The sequence below is a fragment of the Poecilia formosa genome, unplaced genomic scaffold (genome assembly GCF_000485575.1).
Source record: "Poecilia formosa unplaced genomic scaffold, Poecilia_formosa-5.1.2 Scaffold605, whole genome shotgun sequence".
Classification (NCBI taxonomy): Eukaryota; Metazoa; Chordata; class Actinopteri; order Cyprinodontiformes; family Poeciliidae; genus Poecilia; species Poecilia formosa.
Genome location: NW_006800544.1, coordinates 91,187 through 113,994, shown reverse-complemented (window position 1 = coordinate 113,994; position 22,808 = coordinate 91,187). Strand labels below are relative to the sequence as shown.

Here is a 22,808-nt window from a genome sequence, read left to right as displayed (position 1 = left end):
TGTATAGCAACAGTTTTTCTCTGAGATTTCTGAAGGAAATTTGTAAATATAATAATTAATTGCTGTGAAGAAGTGAAGATTTGGTAATAGATCCATAACTTTATGCAAGTTTATAAGACTGACAAGCTAATCTCCTAATTTTCAAGACTGATCTTTTATTAAAGAAATCTAACTGTTAGAGCTATGTTAAGGTGAATTCAAGAAGATCAGAACGAAATGTGCTGCTTTTTGAGCATTGGAACAAATATTCCAATTTTCTGATAATTATCTATACAGACTATTGCAGTGAATGCGTTTTAAACAGCTTCTGATCTTAATGTATCCCACTGATGCATATTTCACACATACAGTAATAAGCATCAAACTGGATGCACTTTGTCAACATATATAAAGGTCAAATATAATAATTTTGTCAATTTGCCTTTTAAATAACTATTATTTCATCTATGTAAATAAAGGATTTGATTCAGCTTGGCAGCAAAACAATTCTGTTTGCTTAAATCAGGCAGTAGACTCCAGATTGTTTGAGAGGAAGAAGAGCAGAGAGACAGATCAACTCCCAGGGATGGCCAGATAAGTTTCAGGATACTTTTTGTTGAGTAAAAATCCTCAATGTTGCCTTAAGCTAAACTGTTAATGTTTACAGTTTGCAGCATTTTAGATCCTGAAAGGTTTGTGTTGAATGGACCCTGCTCTGAGTTGCTGAAATTTCTCCAGTATTTTCAAACTCAAGATTCTTCTGATTTCCATTTATTGCAAATAAGATGCTGGATAAATTTTCATTATTGAATTATTATTATTGAATTTTCTTCCAACTCCACTTTGAAACAAACTTTTGACACAGATAACACATTAGAAGTCTCTAATGGCAGGCTGGAAATAAAAACGTTTCTCTTCTCTAACAAATTAAGCTGCAGTGAACATCAGTATTGTTGATACACCTTGCTTTTCAGGACTAGCCTTTTAGTTTCCATACTCCATAACATCACAATGCTGTGTGAAATCCTAACGCTTGTGACCAGAAAACAGTGTGTGGGTGTCTGTAGCATGGTCAGGGTGCAGGTGTGAAGGTTGTGAGCAGATTCTGGTTTATGGAGGGTGCAGGAAGGCAAAAACATCAACATACCATAGGTCATTGGAGCAATTACTCATTTTTACCAGCATGACATATCTCACATGTGCATAACTCCCCATGTCCACACAAACACACACACCAACAGGAGTCACTCATGTACACTCTCCCATAAACCATCCCAAATGTAGTATTCTGACACTCCATCTCTCAGTCGCCCGGTCTCAAATGTAAATCAATCGGACAACATGCACACATGAGGAGAGAGGAGCTTTATCTCCGCCTGCAGCTCTGCGTCGCATAAATTAACTGGCAACCGACTTGCAAGGTTAAACAGCTAATTATGGAAGCTTCCATTAATAACACACGTGCATTCAGACACCCAGCCCTCTCTGTGCAATCACTGACTTACTATCACTGATCAACTCTTAACTTAGGAGCCCTCTCTTGTGAAAAAGTGACTCAATTTTAAAGGAAAACACTAATGATAATAACAAAATACACTTGAGCTGATCCTCATTAAGAAGGATTTATAATGATCAGAGTGCACGTTTAATCTTATGAATGACTGATGCTTTCATTGCAGAGAGCTGTCACAAGAGAAAGCAAAAGATCTGAGAGGATCGTTCATTTTGCAAAATTAACGAGCCTTTCAAATGTTGGTGTCACTTGAGACATGAGCTGCAGATCTAAACAGAAAACATTTAGCTGTTTAGATGTGCAGCTAAATCTCCTGAAATAAGCTTTTTAATATAGAACTTTTAAACAACTGAGCTATGTTATCCAAATAAAAAGTAAAGGAGCATCAGACACAAAAACAGAAAAAAAGCACTACAAATGAGGTAAATTTGTGGAATCGGTCAAAAAAGTAAAATTGTGAACTACCTGGAATAAAGGCTGACTTGTGACGTGGACAACTTGGGGATCTGGGATGCAGGAGTGTCTCCTGAACGCCATCATGTTTCCCAGCGTTGGAAGGAATGGCGAGGGGGGCGGGTCCTCTGCTGCTTGGTGATAGCGAATGAGCTTCGATGAAGGAACATAACCTTTCTTTGCTGAGAAGACACAATTTAAAATTTCATAACATTAATAATTTCTTCTATAGAGGATCTAAAACATATGTTTTACTTTTATTAAGGTCTAAAGACAGTCAGACGGAAATAAATAATCAGCATTTGAGTTGTTAACTTGTAATAACCTTAATAATGCATTTAAAAATATCCATTTTATTCAAAATTGTAAAATCTGACATTCTCAAATTAACAAAAGATGGCCAAATTTAACTGTTTCTTTATGTCTCTTGTTGGTGAATTAGATTTTATATAGGAAATGTATCCAACGCAATATTTTAATTGCTAATATTAAGAAAAAAAAATCTAAATTTTACAAGCCAAATCCGTTTTAATGCAAGGCTCTTAATTGAAAAACATGTATTTTCATTTACTAAGTTAAATATCCAAAGTATTGTTTTGTGTAATAAAAGTAACCCATTAGTGTAATGTGTAAAGTCAACCAATAGGTGGCAGCAGAATACTAAAATAAAAACTACAAAAAATCCCAAACATCCCTTTAAAACTTGATCACAGCAAGAAACCACTTATGACCCACTGTGCTTCTTTTCTCAATTACTTTTTTTCATCAGATTAATTTGTTAAATTTTCTCAATTCTAAGCCAGTCAAGTTTAAACGTTCTTGATAAAAAGAGTCTTTACCTCCTGAATCAACCAGCCACCTCCGTTTGTCTCCACGGGTGTCGAACTCGCTGATGAGGGCAACAAAGTCCCCCTTGGTCAGGTTCAGGTCGAAGTCCCGGGTTCCCACCACTGTGTTTGTGACCTGGAAGATCTTACCGGAGCCGTGCTTATCTGTTAGCTGCTGCAGGCGCCGCTGACACGACGGGCTCAGAGGCTGAAAGAGTAGAAAAATACATGAATAAAAAACATAAATTAGAAATGAAGTGAATAGACCAACATAGAAATTGTTTCAGGCATTTTGAAAGATTTCAATATTATTGCATGTGGTTTTTAGCTTTACTGAAAACAGAGCAGTCTAAAAAAAGTCTGAGCAGATCAGTGAGTAATGATCACACATAAATGACCTGAAGCCATAAGTGTCATTGTTCTGACTTTCCTGTGACTCAAATTTTTTCAGCAAAACTTGTTGGACTTGTTCTATTTCTTTTTAAGGTATGTTTCTTAAGCTTCAAACAAAACATGACGCTTACATTCCACTCTCTTAAAAGGTATTTTTATGCAAAGCTGTTTGACAAGTTTTAATTAGTGTATGAACAAGTAGAACAGCAGGAATTACAGCCAGCTGTGACTAAGGAAAAGTAAAGTATGTAATTACCACATATAAATGAGCAGTGATTTGAAGTTTTGAGCTTCATTTGGTGCCAAATATAAATTATCTGAAATTAAGGCTGTAGCTGCTTTTCCTATCCCTCCATTCCCAATTATGGGAATAACTTATGCTAGCTTGGTAGCAAAAATGAAGCATATGTGAAGTGTTTTTATTTTTAAGCAGTTATGAGGCACAGTGACAAAACCTTCAGCTGCTGCTGCGTAAGTTACTCAACAGGTTGTTGCTAGGTAACCAAAGAGTGAGTGAGTTGCTAGGCAACAAAAGAGTGAATGAGTACACCTAGCTTAGCTATCCATGAGATTGGCTAAAGTCTATCTTCTGCCTACATCCCCCAGAATGCTGTGCAGTTCTGGATAGGAGTTTCATATGTATTACCTATTGATACTGATCACGTGTCTATTGTGATAAAGATATTATAGATTTTTTTTTTGTTTTTTTTTTTTTGCCAGTGCTAATTATATAAGGTTAAACGCAAAATGAATGCACCCTCCATACCCTTTGGACTAGACATAGATTTATGACCACAATATTTTATGTTTCAGCTACATTGGAGATGTTATGTTGCTGAGCTGTATTAGCATAAATATATTAGTCACCAAAGAAAATAAGAATTATTATTAATGAATAATAATGAAAAGATTAATTATTTTTATTTCAACCTGGACAGCTGGAGAATTAAGGGTTTCTTGCACACTTTGGCATAAAATGTCCAAATTCCTGGCTCCTTCAAGCACAGCAGTCTCTACCCACTCCTGGAATTCCGTTGGATGATAGGAACTGTGAGGAAGCTGCAGATGGAGAACATCAGTGTCAATAAGTATTAAAATATCAAATATTTGCTTAGTTAACAGCATTATCATTAAGTATGGAAGCTTGTACCTGTAGTGCAAAGCCCTGAAAGAGCTGCTCCATGTCTGCAGCGAGGTCTCTGTGCAAGCAGCTGAACGTCCCCAACATTCTCCAGATCATCTGCAGAGCGAGGCCATTAAAGCGAGGAAGCTCGTTGAGGAGCAATGTGTTGATTGTCCTGGAAGTGAGGAGGGAAGGGGAAGAAATGTGGCATTAAAAACTGGAAAATGGCAACAAAAAAATGTAATTCAATACCATTCTGACAGTACAGCAGAAGAAAGCAGACATGTTGTACTCAGACCTACGTTTTTATGGATGATGAAGTATTTTGCTATAATGTTGCATTTCAAGGAAAGAGGTGGACCCTTTCAAACCTGTGAACATCATTCCAGTATTAGCAGAAACATGATGTTGTGTTGGCAGAAGGAACTGGTGCACTTTATGAAGTAAATAGCTCCATGAGCAAAGACCATTACACTGGGAGATTAAAGCAATATCCAAAGAAAATGTGTTCCTGCCTTTTTGTCATTATTTACAGTTTAGCTAAAACTGAATTAACTTAGTTACAATATTTACCACTATCAGCTGGTAAGTTAACTCCATTTTATTTGTGTTTCGTTACTTGTATGCGTTGGCCACAGCCTGTTCCTCGTAGCTCAGTTTGGGTTTTCCCTCTATCACTTCATAGTCAAGCAGCTTGTGGAGTCGTTTTCTAATCAGGTTCTTCGGTCCCACCAGGAGGTCCCGCAGTTCACAGAGTGGCTTGTGAATCAGGGTCCTCATCCTTTTTTCCTGAAAAAAATGGCAAGAGTTAAAGTTGATGTTAAACACTTCTTATCATGTATCAAATATTGAGAACTTTCAGAATGGGTTGTTTATTTATTAGATTTTTTTTAATTCAGGAATATTTTGAATTTTTTACTCTAATTTCCTTGATATGACTTACAAACATTGGAAGGATCCACTGTCTGAGCGCAGTGTGGATCTCCTTGTAGCAAACAGGGGCCTTTTCACCATCCATGTCAAAGTCAAACTCTTCTGTCTTACATTCCAGGAACCTCTGCAGACCAACAAGTAAACATTTAAATCTTAATTGGTTTATTTAATTATGTTTCTGTGAAACAAAAAAAAACAACATTAAAAGTTTGAGTAGTTACTGAAGCAACAAGCTGTAAGGGGAAAAACATCAATTTGAAAGTAATAATGGCCTTGTTATTAAATATTATTTCTGGTAAAATACATACAAGACGGGAAATGGCGAAAAAACAGAAAAACAGATGGGAGGAAATGTTAAACAAGAAAGGCATAGGACAAAAATTAGAGAAAAAAACTACTGGGAGAATAATTTTAGACCTTAAAACACTAGTCTCTAGTGTGTGACCTAAAATGAGCTCCTGGGTTTACTCAGTGTGGCTCAGATGGCAGCAGAAAAATGTTTATTCATATTAAACTTCTCCAGCCACTGCAACTGGACTGGAAAGTTCCAGTATGTGAGTCAGTTGGTCCAGTTTGAGCTTCAGAAATGAACATGTGGTACTTTCTCACTTTTAACTGGAATTATTTAGATCAATGGGAATCTGACAGCTTGAAGGAGTGGAAAATAGTTAAAATAGTCAAAATAGTTATAAGGAAAATATATTTCTAAAATATTTGCAAATAATTCTCAAATGGTAAGTGAGAAATGACACAAAGCAGCCTGGAGGAAGGTAAGTAGATTATGTGTTAGGAATGCGATGACCCATCAGTGTCACTGTAAACAAAGAAACACGTGTTTTACATTCGGTTTCTTCTGGCAGCTAGATTTGGTCAAGGGCAAACAACATTCCTAGCAGATAATAAGGGGTTATTATGCCCAGGATCCACTGCATGAAGGACAAAGTGTATGTCTAATATATGTTAATCTTCCTGCCTCAGTGACACGTATTATAATACTTAGCTTTATTCTTATGGAGGACATGTGACTAGAGCTGAAAAGTAATTACACATTTCTACTTTTATTTGTCTATGGTAGAATTACCTGCAGGTGGAAAAGGTAAGTTTCCACATTCTCCAGAAGCACCAGGATCCCATATTCCAGAATGTTAAAGAAACCTTCAAGGGTATCAAACTCTTCATCCACCAGCTACAAAATAACACACGAGGAGAAATATGGTCAAATGTGCATGACAGCACAATAATATCTGTTTATTGTTCATACAAGTCAAGAGTCCACAACCTTCAGAACTGAAAGAGGCATTTTGTCCTCAGTAAATATAAATAAAACTTTAGAAATGCAGATGTAACACGATCTTTTGAAAAAAAAAAACTGCTTAGAATTTTTTGGAAAAATCTGCAAAAGAAATTTTGTTTTCATGCTTAAAGAATCATGATTTTATTTCTGTTTTTAGATTTTAAAGCACAGAAAGACAACATTTTTGCGAAAATGCAAATGATGCAATCCAGGATGGATACATTTTCTTCAATGGGATGTTGATATTCCTGAAAAATGCTATGAAAAAATCCTTATTTTATTTCCTCTAAAGTTTATTTATATATATTTACTGTCTGTGCAATGTGAGATCTTGAAATCAAATCATTTTTGTTTGGCCACACAATGTTGCCCTATATAAAAATTATTACTGATTTTGAAAGCATACAAATTTCAAACCTAATTTACTGCAATTATTCATCAAATTATCAATCAAAAAACTAACAAATTGATCAAACCTGGTATGAAGAGCCACTAGCGGCTCAAGAGCCACAGGTTTCAGACATGATGAACTGTTATTAAAGCCACCTGTGTGCAATTCAATGCATAGACATTAAAACATTAAAACAGGGTTGCAAAAAGGTGGCTGCTTTAGGTTTTAAAAAGAAATAGTGTTGAAGCTGCAGCCAGTCTACCACTGTTGCCATACAGATGCTGAACATATTGGGGTTACTATAGCAACTGTGATTTTGCAGATGGAGCTGAAAGGCCAATACGGTTTGTGGCGTCTTCCCCTGATGTAACCAGAGCTTTTTTCCACATTTTGTCATAAAGTAACATCACAAGATCTATTTACTTAAGTACTCAAAAGAATTACTTTGGATGCATAAAGATAACTGCTCGATATTGTAAGAAGTTGGGCTTAAAATATGTACTAATCATTCATTCTTATAACAGCCTGGCCAAGCTTTTATTCACAATTATGACAGGTATAATGTATGCAAGAGTGATTTTACAAATATGTTACGAATATTTGTGAAGTCTGTTTTTATTGTCCTTCATGTAGAACTTCACATGCCATGGTAATCTTTCTCTTCCTCTGAGCAGAAATTATATTTTGATTATGCAGAGAATAATCACACAAACAAGCCATATTTACATCTATTTATCTTTTTAAATCATTGGATGTCCAAAAAAAAGGGTCTAATATTGCTAAATCCATGTTGAATTCCTAACTAGGAGTAGATTTGTAACTCTGGTGTGTAAACATAAGTTTCCACCTACAGGGTGTGTTTCTACAAATACTGTGCTTGTGCAAACTTAAACTACCACATCCACTGTGTTTTTCATGCTCTTTCCTTTTAAAGCTGCTCTGCAAAGTGTTACAAATAACTACAATCAAGCAATGCTCTGATGTGTTATGTTTTTTGTCCAACCAAACCTCAGAAACTTTATTATTTTAGATTCTGCCATCTTATTCAAGTCCCATTCTGGTGGGTTAATAAGAAACTTCTTTTTCCAGACACAAAATATTTCCAAGCTGGATTGGAGATGATTATCCAGACTTTTATTTTAGAATGTTGGCTCAATAACAGGTCAGTTTATACCTTTCTCTTGTGGATCATTAACTACTGAGGTGCAGCTAGAGATAAGCTGTGCACAGGTAGAGGTATTTTACTGCTTGGAGGCCATTTGTTTTGAAATGACCCTCTCATGTGTTGCTTCATTCATCCTTGTAGGTTGGGCTGCTCTCTCTAATACCTGATGTGGTACTGGAAGTCATCTTGGTTCCTACCTTTGGTGCCATTCCAGTCTCATGTTTGATGTACTGACTGAACCTTGCGGTCTTCTTTGCGATGCTGTGCGTGCTGAGCCGGTTGATCTTGTCCATAATGGTCAGGTTTTCAGTCTTCTTGTATTTATCAGCTATAAAACATTATAAACAATATCTCACAGCTTCTTTTATAAATGTTTAAAATTAAATTAGATTAAATCTTTACTCTTCTTTTTCTACGACATTACAAAAATATCTAATAGTACCTAAAAAGTCTGCATTTGCTGTGCAACAGCTACAAATTTCAATGCATTTTATTGCAGTTTTATATCAGTCTAAAACAAATCAATACATTATTATGAAGTGAAAGGCATTCAGAAGATGTAGTTATAATTTGTTTTCAACCCTCTTTACTCAGATACCCCTAAATAAAATCTAGATATTTGTCTAGTTTCTAGAGCAAATATTTTAGTACACTTGAAATAAGACCAAACTGAACTTTAAGAGCTTGTTTTAAGTCAAAAATTCCTAAATATTAATGGAAAAGTATTAATTTATGTCTTTATCCACTCTCACTGAGCTTGAGCTATTTTGTAAAGAAGAATGAGCTAAAACCTCATATTTATGAGCTACTTTATGTTGGTCTTTCATATAAAATCCCAATAAAATACAGTAAACATGTGGAAGTGACAAAATACATTGCAAAACTGTCTTACCAACTTCTCTGAACCGTTTGTACTCATTGATGTTACAGTTCAGGGCGATGGAGGTGTTAGCAGTCTGCTCCAGGAGGGCGTACGCTGGGTGAGAGGGGTCGGTGTGTTTCTGGATGGTCTGCAGAAGGAGAGGGTAGCGCGCAATCCGCTGCACTGGCATTACCAAGAAGAAACTCAGAGAGGTGGCATTGACTTCAGGTCTGGGGTGGGAAAAAAAGGAAGATTATGTAACTTTAATGAAAAATAAGCACTATTAAAGGGCAGCTTGCTATTTGAAACTCACGCTGCTGACTTTACGACTTTAATAATGTCACTCCAAAGTGTCTCGTTCTGTTTGTAGTCATTCTCCACTAACGAGACATGATTGTAGTTCCACAAGTATTCTTTGTATGCTGCTTCGATTTCAGAGGAGAGGCTGAGGAATGAAGCACCTGCCAGGAAAAACAAAATGCATAAATATGCATAAGACACAGCTGAAGAATAAGGTAATTCAACTGTTACTAACTTTTTTAATGGTTGAGAATATTCCAATATATTCCCATCTCATGGGAATATGTTAATTACAACACTCTGTATGCTCTGACCTTAGAAATGTTGCAAGAGAAGAGGTTGCATATTGAAAAGAAAGGATTCTACACACTAAATCTCGTATGCAGTAAATCGTGGAAGATATTTCAGTTGACAAACAGAAATACATGAAAACTATCCCAGGAAGAACATCTTTCAACTTTTCATCTTTCAACCTTTCAAAGTTTTATATGGTAAATCTTTGGGCACCATGTTCTCACAGAAACTGTCTAATACTTAGGAGAACAGTCTCACTGTATTAAGAACATATTTATCTTTGAATGTTGCTTTACTGGGAACAACAAAGGTTTGAGTGACTTACAGAGATTTTCTAGAAATTCTGGGTTTTTAGGCTTGAGCTGCTTCTGCTCCAACTTGAAGAGGAGGCGGCTCGACACATTCATCACCTCCTCTGTGTACAGAAACAGACTGTCCAGGTTTGGTGGAGGAGGCTTTGGAGAATATGAGATGAAAACAATGTTAAAAAACAAATAAAACCCTGATTAACTTTTCTATGCTGCAGAAAAAGAAAAGCTTGAGATATGTTGCATATACATATCTTGGGTTAAATATGGTAAACTATTAAAGTCATAAATTATCCTCCTTATTGTAGCATGGACCCAATGTATGTCTTGCTGTTTTTCTTTATGCACTTTTAAAAAGCTGGCGAACATTACATCTACATAGCCATGTACTTATAAGACATAGAGTTATTGGCTAACAAATAGAGTGGTTGGTTCCACTTTTATTTAGGTGATACAGTAAGATGCATGCCACAATTTTAAGATTTTTATGTGAATAAAATCTTTCCACTTTGCTTTGCCCTGTCATGAGTCACTTTCTAAAACAGATGGAAGTAAGGCAAGTAATTGTTATTCCAAATGAGCAATTCTAGTTCTAAGCTTAGGTTCAGTTGTGTCTCCAGAAAACTAGTTTGTCTACTTTGCTGTCCAGTTGTTATCAAGATGAAGGTGACGAGTAAAGTGTACCGTGGAAATGTGGAAGAACAGCAGCCACGCTTCATTGCACTTAATTCAGATTGTATTACTGCACAGTCTAAATCTGGTGATGTCACGCATGTTTTCAACTGAATGCATGACGTCGTTCCATGGTTAATGAAGTCATTTTTTAAAAACAAATAGATAAATAGATAGGAATTGATAGCAGAAGCTGAAAAAAACATGTTGTCCCTCTCCATTTCAGTCAAATGAGAGCAGAGTGGGCACAAACCCTGGCAGCAAACAGAACAATGTGCATATTTCTAGAGAAAACAGGAGACTTATCTGTCAAACAATGGCTGTATTTATGTGGCTGTTTTCTGTTTCCAGCTCCCCTCATCTCTGCTGCCTCGGCTCTGTCCCTCTCCATCCTTTGTCCATTGTCATCTAAATGTATTTTCATGCCTTTCTCATAGATTTCTTTCATATTTTATTCCCAGAAGACAAATCTTCACTAAAACGTAATGAATGCACCAGATAATTTCATTCCTTTACAAGCACTGCGAGGTCTTTTCATTTCCTGCTCATTCTCTTCCTTCATCTTCAGGCTCATCCATCACCATATAAACCTTAATATCATTATGTTTTATGAGGCTTCATTTCATTACTGCGGGAATAATAAATTATTATTTTGCTGTAATAAGCAATTCCTCAGCGGTAATGAAAAGCTGAAAATGGCAAGTCATTAGGAAGCTGCAGCAGAGCTTTGGGATTGTGCACAGCAACTTCAAAATGAAATTATTTTTGGGTTATTATAGCTTAAAATCAACTTTGTACCCACCCTGTTTGATATATTTGTACATTATTGGAATGTAAAAAATTTATCTAGGCTGCTGGATCCTTAATACTCAAACACAGCATTTGCTAATCAAATAAAGTAATAAAATTAACGGATCACGGATAATAAAGCAGTTATGGAAAGTAATAATAAACAGTCAATCATAAATGATCAGACCCTGGAATATCTAGTAAGGTAAATCTACATTAAAACTCCAAATTAATTTGAAAACCAGTCCACTTTGGCTTGGTGGTCTCTTCACTGCAATAAGCAAACAATGTTTCTAGATTTCCTGCAAAGTAAATAATTACTCAGATCTATAATTTCAAGGCCTGAATAAAAAAGAGGAGAGTATAAATCACTAGATATCAGGTAATTTAAGATTCCTACAAGAAATGAGTAATTCAACTAATAGCTACAGAATGCAAATTCAAATTGTTCAGATTTGCCTGATTAGACTTATTTACAGCAAAAGTTTTTGATAAATTAAATTGTGGATTTGGAAAAATGTAATATGAGAGAAAATATTAGATCAGTGGCCCAAAGTGTCCCAAGATGGGTAGCTTTCCTCTCCAGATATCGCCTTACGTCAGCCACCTTTAATCTGTTTTTGGAGCGTCCCAAGTGTAATTAGATCCCAGGATAGATGTCAGTGCCAGATTTGAATAGGATATAAGAGTTTGTTTGTTTTTTCACATATACATGTACAATTATATAGACTGGACTGTCTACATGTAATTAAAACTATAACACTTTCCATGACAAGAAGGAAACCTGATAGAAACTTAAACAACATCTATCTGTCTTTTAACAAAATTTCACAGGAAGAAAGTTTTAATGCAGCCATTTGTTGGGGCCTTTCGTCTTCCCACCTGTAACTTGGTAATTATCTGAATGGTTGCCAGTAAAATGTTCAGATTTTACAGCTTTCAGAAAAAAAAGCATAAATAGAGGTGGGTAGATTACAAAAATTGTCCTACTTCAAGATATTTTTGCTCAATTAAAAGTACAAGGTAGCCAACCATCAAATTACTCAAGTCAGAGCAATAAAAGTATTTGATAAAAACGTTACTCAAGTACTGAGCAACAGATCAAAGCATCAATCATTTAGTATTTAAAAATGCCATCATCAGACAGACCAAGATACAAAGTTACGAGGAAATGTTGGTATTTTAAAGACCAAAAGGAAAACCACTTTATTTAAATACCATAAGTACAAAATAAAATCAGTTAAAGAAATATTTTTCCAAATCAGTTTCTCTTAATAAAAAACTGATGAAACTTTAAGGATAACTGCAGGTGTGTGTCTGTATCTGGTGAATTTTTGGTTAAAACATGTTCGTCCTTCATTCAGTGAAGTTACTCACAGAGGTTAAAGTATCCAAAAATTATGAAACAATAATACTTCATAATAACATTAGTAAAAATACTCCTGAAAGTACTTTTGTTTTACATAGTTACTCAAATAAATGTAATAAGTTACTTATTAACTATGGCTGTAAACAACCCCAAATGTGAGTAATCTATATTCCATAGTCTTTTTTGATTATCTTTATCACTATATTATATGAAAATGTAGTTACATGTTACTTATTCTTACCTGGAGGTTGTTCAAGCTGTTCCTGATATTTACAGTGCAGATCTGCAGCATTTTGAGGTAACTCTTCTCTGATTGGACCAGCTCTTCGATGGCCATCACCTGTCTCTGAGCTTGCCTCTCTTTTGCTGCCGCTTCCTCCTCTTCACTCTTCTTCTTTGCTTCCTCTGCCAGCCTCTCCTGTGACACCAATGTCTCCTCTGAGAAACTGTCCTCTGAGGGAAGTCTTAAACGTATTTGATGAGCACCTGCATCTGCAAGATTCATTAAATCTTCTGCTGTCTCCTCTTCAGAGCTAGCATTGTCATATTCATCTTGATTGTCCTTCTTTTTATTTCCACTTTCCTTTGTTTGATTTTTCTTGACAACCTTCTTCACTGCACCTGAATAGCGAAGAGGAGTAGAGGCTGATTTGTGGAGTTTGAAGGGCGATGGGTTTGGTCTACCGGACACTTCCATGACGGAGATCGCTGTCAAGGAAAAACACCATAAGCTGTCTTAATGTATTTTACACACATTTTATTGTTGTCTTCAACACTTAAAAAAAATAAAAAATAATTTTACTGGAGACCTCATAATCATTAAAAAGATCCAAAAAGGATGCAACTTCAAAAAGTAAATCTCATCTTTAAACAGACTGTAAAAATATCCTAAATTTATTAACAATGAGAAACATGGATGTTCATATTCAGAACTTTAATCATGTTTTACTGAAATTATCAGACTTACAGAAGCCCAATAATGTCCAAATATTCAAAACTTTGACCCAGAAAATCTAAAACACTACAGTTTATTAAATAAGATACTGAGCCCTGTATTGGAAGTTGAACCAATCCCAAGAATCAGTTCAGAGCAATAATCCAAGTCGCTTTAACTGATGGGTATCATAGTTCAGAAGTACACTCCTCTACCAATCACTGTTGTTGGTGTGCAGTCTTGTGACCAGTTTAAACTGTATTATGACCATGCACATTATTTTACTGAGCAAAAGAAAAGTGATTCTGAAGCTACCACTATGTACCAAGAAAGAACTTTGTTAACCATTATGGCCATTTCACAGCTAGTAGCTTGTCATCCTACCTATAAATATTAAATATTACAAACTTTAAAGTAAAATATTTTAAGCAGAAGAACAGCATTTTCTATAGATTTTGTAGCCTCACAATTACCTGCAACTAAACAGAAATATTTTAGAAGCCAATTTATCAAGAAGACATTTTAAAACAGAGAGTAAGACAAAGAGTGGTCAGATAATTCTTTAGAAATAAAAGTTAAATTGAAACATTGTCACCAAGCTTTGTTGGAACAGCATATTAATGTTGCTCTGCAGGAACAAACATTTCTGTAGCAGAGGAAACAAAAGTATCTCAAATATCTTCTTAATCAAGAACGTGGGGCGCAACGACAGCATTAACAAGGAACGCAGATTAAATGTAGTGTTATTTTAGTGAACTTTAAAGGTAGTGAGTTTTTAATCACTTTTAGCTGAAAGGGTAAACTATAATAGTACAACTGGATTTGGGCTTGTATCGTAATTGAAACAGACAAAAAAATACTCAGACAGCAGCCCTGGATCCATGTGCTTTATGCTTTAATAACTGAATTCAAGCTGTGTGCTCACAAAGAATCATTTATTTTTGGAGAGTAGAGTGAGACAGAAAATAAATTTGCCTCCAGTTTATCTGTTAGACAAGAAGTCTGACTCCCAAAAAGTACAGACGACTGAATATTTCTCAGAAAATCACATATGAAAGCAGCCTCACATTCTCTTCTGTTTTCACAGCTGAGCCGTCTCAACAGCCCACATCAAAACCTGCATATTTACATCAAAATATGAAACAGCTGTATGCATGGTCTTCATCATTTTTGTACAGAAGAAATATTGCAACACCAACAGATTTCCAGATGGGGAGGCTGGCTGGACTGTGGACTTATTTTGCATTACATCTGTTTCACATCTACTTAACATATCTAAGGCATCTCTTTAGTCATAATAAATCCACTTTCAATCACTTAGCTACTGCTTTCTGAACGAGACAAAAGAAAGAACAGTCAATGTAATTGTAACAATTAACTAATGATTTTTTTTTTTTTTGCAACACCATCACAACTTATACTGATAATAATAATTCATTTGAAACAGACATTTCTTACTTAGAAACACAGCAGACGGCAAGAGATAACGGGTCATTGTTTACTGGTGACTTCTCACAAGCATGCAGACAGTGGGGAGGTATTGTCATGGATACGCTGAGCTTAAGCACCACTTGTTGAGCCACCAGGAGGTTGACAAGTTGCTTAAAGGGCGATAAATGCTGCCACCAGCGTCACACTATAGCTATTATGTGGTTCAGCTGGATGATCTGTGGTTTTGAGGGGAAAACCTGACAGAAAACTGAGTCTTTGTGATTAAGTTATGTTTGAGACAGAGGCAGCTTGTTAAAACATTCTATATCAGAGGATAAGCTTAGTTCCACTTTCAAAGTCATTTAGCATAATTTATTTGATATCGAGGAACTTATCTTGCAAAACATTAATAATGTATAAACTAAATCATTGACAGCTACCTTTTGGAGGCTTTTAAGAGCACATCCAAGCAAGGAAGGAGAAGACTTGGAATAGTGAGCTTCAGAATGTTATATGAGATAAGTAGAGATCTTCCATCTCTACGTATCCATGCACCCATCTTGTTTGCATTTTTTCAGCTTTGTTTTCATAAACTATTTGAATTCACAGCTAATATGCAACAACTTCCCATGTATTTTTGTCCAGTTTCTACTGCTAATAGAAACAAAAATTAGACAAAACTTGCAAGTACAGTGATCCCTCGTTTTTCGCGGGGGTTGCGTTCCAAAAATAAGCGAAATCCGCAAAGTAGTTACCTTTAGTTTTTACGATTATTACACAGCATAATTAAATACTCTACAATGAAACCAAAGAACAAAACCTGTTTTCAGGTCAGCGGATGTGCGTGTTCATCAATCGGGCCTTAATGTGATCCAGAGTGATGTCATTAAAGCGTCTCCTCCAACCTGCCCCGCGAGTTTCACAGCTGTCTCTACAGCAAAGCAGTGGATCTTGTCAAGCGAGCCTCCGGTCGGGTTTTCCACTGATTCTGGCCAGTTTTTTCCAGCAGGCATTGAAAGTTTCAGTTTTCATCTCCTGAATGGCCAAGCTGTATTACTTATATTTAAATGCCGTAACATTATTGGCACACAGGTAGAGAAGAACTGCAGAGACTGTTTAGCCAATCAGGACGCAGAACACAATGCACTGTGAAAAACAACTGTACAAAAAAAAATCCTCAAAGCAGCGAGACCGCGAAAGGTGAACTGCCTTATAGCGAGGGATCACTGTAACTTTTTATCAAGATATAGGAGCTTCTTTAAGTCAATAATTCTTGAAAATTGATCAAAAATATAAGATCCACTGGCAGATTACTTCACTCACAACAAGACATTTTCACATGTTACAGGTTAAAACTTTTTCAACCATTACTTCACTGCAAATTTATATAATTTATCTAATCCTGAGACAATATCAATGTTCTTCTCAAATAACAATATAATTCTGTTGTATTTCACTCTACTCTTAGCATAAATAAATCTCTATCACATAAAACAAGCAATAACATTTAACTTGTACTTCCCTTTTAATATTTATGCTACGACATCAAAAAAAAACCCTGAGCCTCACCAACTGTGAGGTCCCTATTCTGCTTTTGTATTTTGCAAAGTGCAATGAAAATGCAAAATAGTTGTGCAAATCATATTTTTCACATTATTTACACTTGGCGTCATCAAGCGTATAGATAATTCAATCACAAGTTTTTATCTTCCCACATTACATAAAATCATGTCAACATGTGCAACTTCAACGACAACTTGTCTTAAGATTTTAGTAACGTAGTTTGCTGCCATCTAATATTTGAACTCATAAATGAATTTCATGATCTCAACAATATCATTAGTCAGACTTTAACATGTTTCAGATTCACTAAAAGTCACATTTGCAGATTTATTTCCGTAAGTTCTAAAGAAATGTAAAGGAAGCATGAACTGCTCGATTCATATGTAGCCAAGCAACCAACTAATGCTTTATTTAGTTTGTTCTATGCTTTTGTTGTCATAAAGAGCTCATTATTGAGTCTACAAAAACATTTTAGAATTGAACAGGTATTTCTTAAAAAAATGTAATGTCATTCAATTTAAATCTTGAAAATTGAAGTATGGGGAATTAACTATTTCTATGAAGTTACAATCTAACTCACAAGGATAAAACAGTAAGTTATAAATAATAAAAAGGCCATAAGCTGCACCAATAAAAGTCACCACCATCATCCTGACAATAGCAAGCTGTATGACAGAGACCATTACAAATACTAAGAGGTGAGGAGGCTGTCATTACCTTCTGCAAAATCCTGAATCAGCTGCGGTGAACTGAGATCTCCTCTTTTTATCCCGTTGTCCTGAGAATGCTGAGCTGCAGAGGAGAGCCGCTGCTGCATGCAAAACACAAACACACCAGTGTAACTTTCTCCAGTGACTCACACACAGCAGGCTGCTGCTTGGCCTCATGTAGCAGGAGTGTGTGAGTCTGTATTTACAACAGGGTGGGAGTTAGGGGAAAAACCTCAGAGTGCAAACAGAGGGGGATGGGAGTGGAAAGGAGGGTGGGATGGCTATTTTGTAGAGGAAATAGAGGGGAGGGTGGCCACGCAAACACAAACACACACTCACACCCACACACACTCCTGCTGCAGAGTAAGCTAAGTGACTGCAGCAGCTGTTCAGAGGAGAAAACTGCACTCACCGAAACTAACAGCGATTGGCAGATCAGTCCTCACAGGGGTCTGAAGGACCAATCAGACGACTCGGTGAAAAGCTTTGTGGGATACTAAAGGGGCCAATGAAGACAGAGCAGAGAAGTGATTGAAGTTTTCTGCTCACAGGAAACAAAAGCACGGTGGGAAATCCCATCCTCTTCCAATTGCAAAGGGGTTGTCTGGATTTTCTGTTGGATGGAAACAAAAGAAGATTTAAGAGACACTCCTATTTTTTTGTCAGTAAAAATAAATTATTCAAAATATTGTTTCTAATATTGTTTGTAATTTGTAAATGTATTTTCATCAACAAAATTTCTAAAACATAAAAAGGCTTCTGCTGCACATTTCTACAAGAAGAAACATATTCAACAGTTCATTGTTTTGTTTTCAGCCACTGTGAAAACTTGACACCAGAGCTGCAACACATTTTGTTTGAATTTTGTGGACACCAAGATGCACAACTTTACAGACAATGCCTGTTTATCTTATGCTTAGAACAAATCAATGTGTGGATGTGCCACAACTTTCTTCAGCTGGACAGAAACAAAACAGATTTATCTCTGGACCTCTACAGCCAGCAAACAGTTTCAGTTATTACAGCTAGAAACTAGCAATTAGGTCAAAAAAAGTGGGCATGGTGAAGGACACGGACCTGCACCTTCAGATACACACAAAGACAGTTACAAAGTCAGCCTTCTATCACCTGAACAACATTTCTAGGACAACATTCTGTTTTTATACACTACAAATCTGAAACAAACATCCAGAAAACTGCAAAACTGCTGAAACACTTAGTTCATTTAATAAAGGATAAAAACCTGCCTGCTTAGAGCTTCCTGTGATTAATAACAACGGGAATGTTGATTAATATATTTGATGATCATCATTCTCGATTAATTTGATGATGGTATTTGACAAAATAAAATGTTTATTGCTTGTTTTACAATTGTAGACTGCATTTCATTTCTGCCATGTAAAACAAACTTGAAATGACAATTGATGCAATGAGTCTATTAATTCTCTTGTTGTCAAATTTTGAAATGACCTTAAAAAATTACTGCAATGTTTAAGAAAAAGACTAATCATAAAGTAAATGCAGTCAGTCAACACTAGTCAGTCATTACATGTGTTGCTGAGCTTTGGGAAATAACTGGAATGAGATAGCAGGTTCAGGAAAGTCAGACAGAAGTGAGGCGTTCACCGCAGTCAGATGCTAAGGAATGAGGAAGGATAAAAGATAGAAGCTAATCTTATTCAACAGATCGTCACGTCTGGGAGGAATGCTGCAAGACTGCATTCTTTCATGACGGGACACCTGCTCATCTAAAGCAACCCGAGGTGAAGGTAAAACAAAAACTGGTTTGAAAGGAAAACATTCATCCTTGACTTCATAGAAACCAAACATCCTTTAGAGTCAAAACCTGCTCTTCTAAGAAAATACTCAGGAAAATAATGTCAAAGGTCATTTGACAATAGCTTCCGAAAGGAAATTTCGGAAGCTATTGCGCTTTAGAAACTTAAAGTCTAATCACTTTATAAGGACCAGAAATGCAAATTAAATACCGGTATGTTGTTTTGGTTTGCTGGTTTTGATATGGTTCAAACACAGTAAGTGACTCATACTATGACTAAAGTGGAAAGGTAATTACAAATAATGATGAATGAAGTTAGACGTGACCAATAAAGAACCTCTCATCTATATATGCTAGAGCTGAGCAACCAGCTGTCATCAAGATTTACAGGATGCAGATCACAAGTAAGTGATGGAGGAAACATGTTAGTGTGGTGTGACACCCTAAATGTAGATCAACATTGAAAAACTGTGAACAGCTTTATTTATACCTGTTCACTACAGTGGCAAAGTGTTCAATCTTATGTTCATCATTTAGCAACAGTCAAACAAACTGCACATGCACACGGTGAAAAATGCAAGATCATATATTTTTTGCTAAAACAATCTTTCATTTTGGATCACAAGTTTTTTTCTCCAGCTAAACTTGCTTAGCTTGTTAAATTCACATTGGACTGACTCAGCTAAAAATAATAGTGGCAATAACTGCATAAGCTTAAACATTGATCCTATCAAACTTCAGTGCTGCAGCAGTCTTACCGGCAGTGAGAAGATGACAATTTCACAACTTCCTTTTCCCCACAGACAAGTGTTTCAACTTGAGTCATCAGCCAAATATCAGTGGTAAAGGTTTCAACGTCATCGGAAAGAATTTATTCCTATAAGTGTCTTCACCAACTGCAAACTGTTTCATTTACACTGTGAAGTTCCTCTTTAGTTGTAGACTCAAATTCTGACACAATCTGTTGTTCAGCTTTCTTCCTCAAACTGCAACAAAAGCTGCACAAATCAAAAACCATCAACAGAAAGATGCCGTACTGCAGCATGACTTTGCTCACTGTTTTCACACCATAGTAAGGATTCATCTGAACATGTGAACAGTTTGGTGCTGGATACAGCCGGACATGGCCTTCAACTGTATTATTTACAACAAAGGAGGTGCAGGGAAATTTCTGCAATGAAGAACGATAGGATGTAAACAAATAATTGGAATTAATCTTCTACAGAACAATAAAACAATTTAAATGTTTAGAATTTGAAAAAAGTGGGGAAAATATGAATGACCTCAGACATTCAGGACCAAGAACTGTCTGATCTGGAAATGTTGTCTCAGGCAGCCAACAGTAAACGTGTTCCTTATCCTGTATCTCAAGATATGATACATTTATCCCCAAGAAGATCTCTCTGAATTTCCTTTTGGCGGTTGTGAAAGTTGCTTCTCCTGAAACTTTTTCATGAGATTCAGTCTAGTCAATCAAAAAAATGACTGAGTCACGTTTGGTTTTTGCTTTTGTGGGAAAGGAAAACCAGCACTTCATTATGTTAACTATCAGCACCACATGTAACTTGATGTGTCCACAATATCAACTATACCCATATCCCACACACAAACTCATTTATTTGCAGAATACTGATGAAGATTTCATCAAATATTTTTGCATTTTCTCCCCCAAACTGATTTGGCAAGACATATTCAAAATTTTGAATGAAGCTATTCTCATTTCTGAAATATCTTCATACATTACAGGGTGGAAGATAAAGAGCCATTTATGTTATTAATATTGTTTCATACATTTTATGGAAAAAATTGTTTTGTTTTTTTTAAAACTTTGGGTCTTACTGTATGCAGATTGTAAGAAAAGTCTTATAGCTGGTCATTTAAGATGAAAAACTTTCTCTCCAAAACACGCAAATGTCCTTTAATATTAAGTTAATCAGCCTCAAGGCAAAGAGTGTTTTTTGTAACAAAGAAGTAAATTATTTGCACTGTGTTGTTTCCTGCTTAGTATTTCTGGATAATGACATCAGCGAGTATGTACTCATCATAATTCTAAATAAGGTTCTTCATAGGATAATACATTTCCCAAACATTATGAGAAATATTCAAACTAAATGTGAAACTGAAGTGACTTGCAAACCGATTCATACTCCTAGAAATATTTCATTTTCTCTGGTGTATTTCTTTGAGATTTTGAAATGATGACAGACTAATTGTTCTGGAATTTGCTTAGGTATCAAAATAAATGATTATGAATGCCACATACTAAAATAAACAATTTCCTTCTACTTCACTGTTAAGTACTATTTTGTAATGCTCAGGGGTGAAAGTAAGGGGGTAAGGCAGGGTACTGCATACCCCTAAAAGATTTAGCGGGGGTACACAGTACCTGCAAGGGAAGGGAGTGGCTGTCTGCTGTAAAAATCGATGGGTTCACTGTGCAGCCGTGTTGCACCCACTAATTAGCCGTGACTGATTAGTTTTTTCAATAACAATCTAAAACACGACTTAATCAGTTAATAAATCGCTTTTTTCCCATTTCATATTGTTTCTGAACTGTTCGTGCTTTGCTAGAGCAGCGGTGCAATACGTCGATCGCGGAAGGTTTTGAGTCGATCTCGGCATTAGGTGACAAACTGAACGCCGCCAGGAGGCTGAGACCAGCACGTCCTCCTCTGGCTGGCTTAAAACGTTCGTAACTTTATTAAAGAACAACAACCAAAAATCAACAAAACTTGTTCAAATTTATGACTCAACAACAATAATCTCAGTGATTACCATTTCAACAAGGTGTTGCTCAATTCTGTGCGTTTGAGTTCCATTACCAAAATGACTAATCAACCACCGCTGTGTTCAGGGAGGCTTATTAATGATCGCAAAAATATCAAGTCTGAAAACCTAATATCATAACTGACTGAATGTTATGTTTTTAACGTAATCTCTGGTCGGCTTGGGGAGCGCAACAGGAGGTTACCATGGCAACGGGTGTGCTTAAATGACAGAGAGAGACGGAGAGTAAAAAGGTGAAAGTGGTTTAGAGTTGATCACCTGTTCAGGTTGTTTTATCTTTGTTTACCTTTGCTGTAGCGCATCACAGCCGCTGTAGTTTCTGAACGTTCAATAAACGACAAACTTGGACTAATTACCTCGTTCTTTGTGACTATACGTCATTTACAACAAACATCAAACACGGTAAATATGTTTCATTAAGTATTTAACAAACTAATGTCTTCTACCGCGATAATTATGTGAAATTAAATTAAATGTCTAATATAAAAAAAATAGTTTGGTGCTGCCTGGCTCAGAGTCTGAGAGGCTTTTCCTCTATCAAACTTTTTTTTTGCCTCTTATTTAGTGGAAATATTGATGTTGATGAGACTTTCTTTAAAATGATAACCTTTTTCAACCTTTATAGCTCCACTGTTGAAACTGAGGCTCTAACATTCACAAATGGCATTGAAATAAAATCCAGTCCAACATCTGGTTTGAGGTGATTCCTCTGGAACCTGTTGGAGGAAAAATATCCCAACTTCAGAAGATGTGCTTTTAACCTAACAGACCTCTGTGGTTCCTCCTATCAGTGTGAGAGTCAGGGTGAGGAGGCGCCATGTTAGGAAGAGAAGTGGAAGCTGCAGGATCTTCTGATCAAACAGGTCATGATGCTGGGCTACTGATTACCCCTCTGTCTGGACACAGGATCAATGTAACCAGTTTAAAAAGATAAAATGAAT

At 36.1% G+C, this 22,808-nt stretch overlaps 1 protein-coding gene across 2 annotated transcripts in view; it reads right to left on the bottom strand.

Annotated features, from left to right (window-relative positions):
• The window catches only part of arhgef37 (Rho guanine nucleotide exchange factor (GEF) 37), a 29,130-nt gene that overhangs the window by 5,101 nt on the left and 1,221 nt on the right, over positions 1-22,808 (bottom strand). Inside the window, exons 2-15 of one of the 2 annotated variants that reach the window (XM_007541379.2) lie at positions 17,716-17,916; positions 17,311-17,404; positions 12,907-13,373; positions 9,853-9,982; positions 9,247-9,394; positions 8,964-9,163; positions 8,269-8,399; positions 6,303-6,407; positions 5,232-5,345; positions 4,908-5,077; positions 4,316-4,463; positions 4,096-4,224; positions 2,785-2,980; positions 1,958-2,127 (exon numbers count right to left, since the gene is read on the bottom strand). In XM_007541379.2, coding sequence (XP_007541441.1) covers positions 1,958-2,127; positions 2,785-2,980; positions 4,096-4,224; positions 4,316-4,463; positions 4,908-5,077; positions 5,232-5,345; positions 6,303-6,407; positions 8,269-8,399; positions 8,964-9,163; positions 9,247-9,394; positions 9,853-9,982; positions 12,907-13,362 — 2,097 coding nt within the window. In that variant the 5' untranslated portion in view covers positions 13,363-13,373; positions 17,311-17,404; positions 17,716-17,916. The remainder of the gene's footprint in view (positions 1-1,957; positions 2,128-2,784; positions 2,981-4,095; positions 4,225-4,315; positions 4,464-4,907; positions 5,078-5,231; positions 5,346-6,302; positions 6,408-8,268; positions 8,400-8,963; positions 9,164-9,246; positions 9,395-9,852; positions 9,983-12,906; positions 13,374-17,310; positions 17,405-17,715; positions 17,917-22,808) is intronic. The other variant, XM_016665646.1, reaches the window with a different exon arrangement.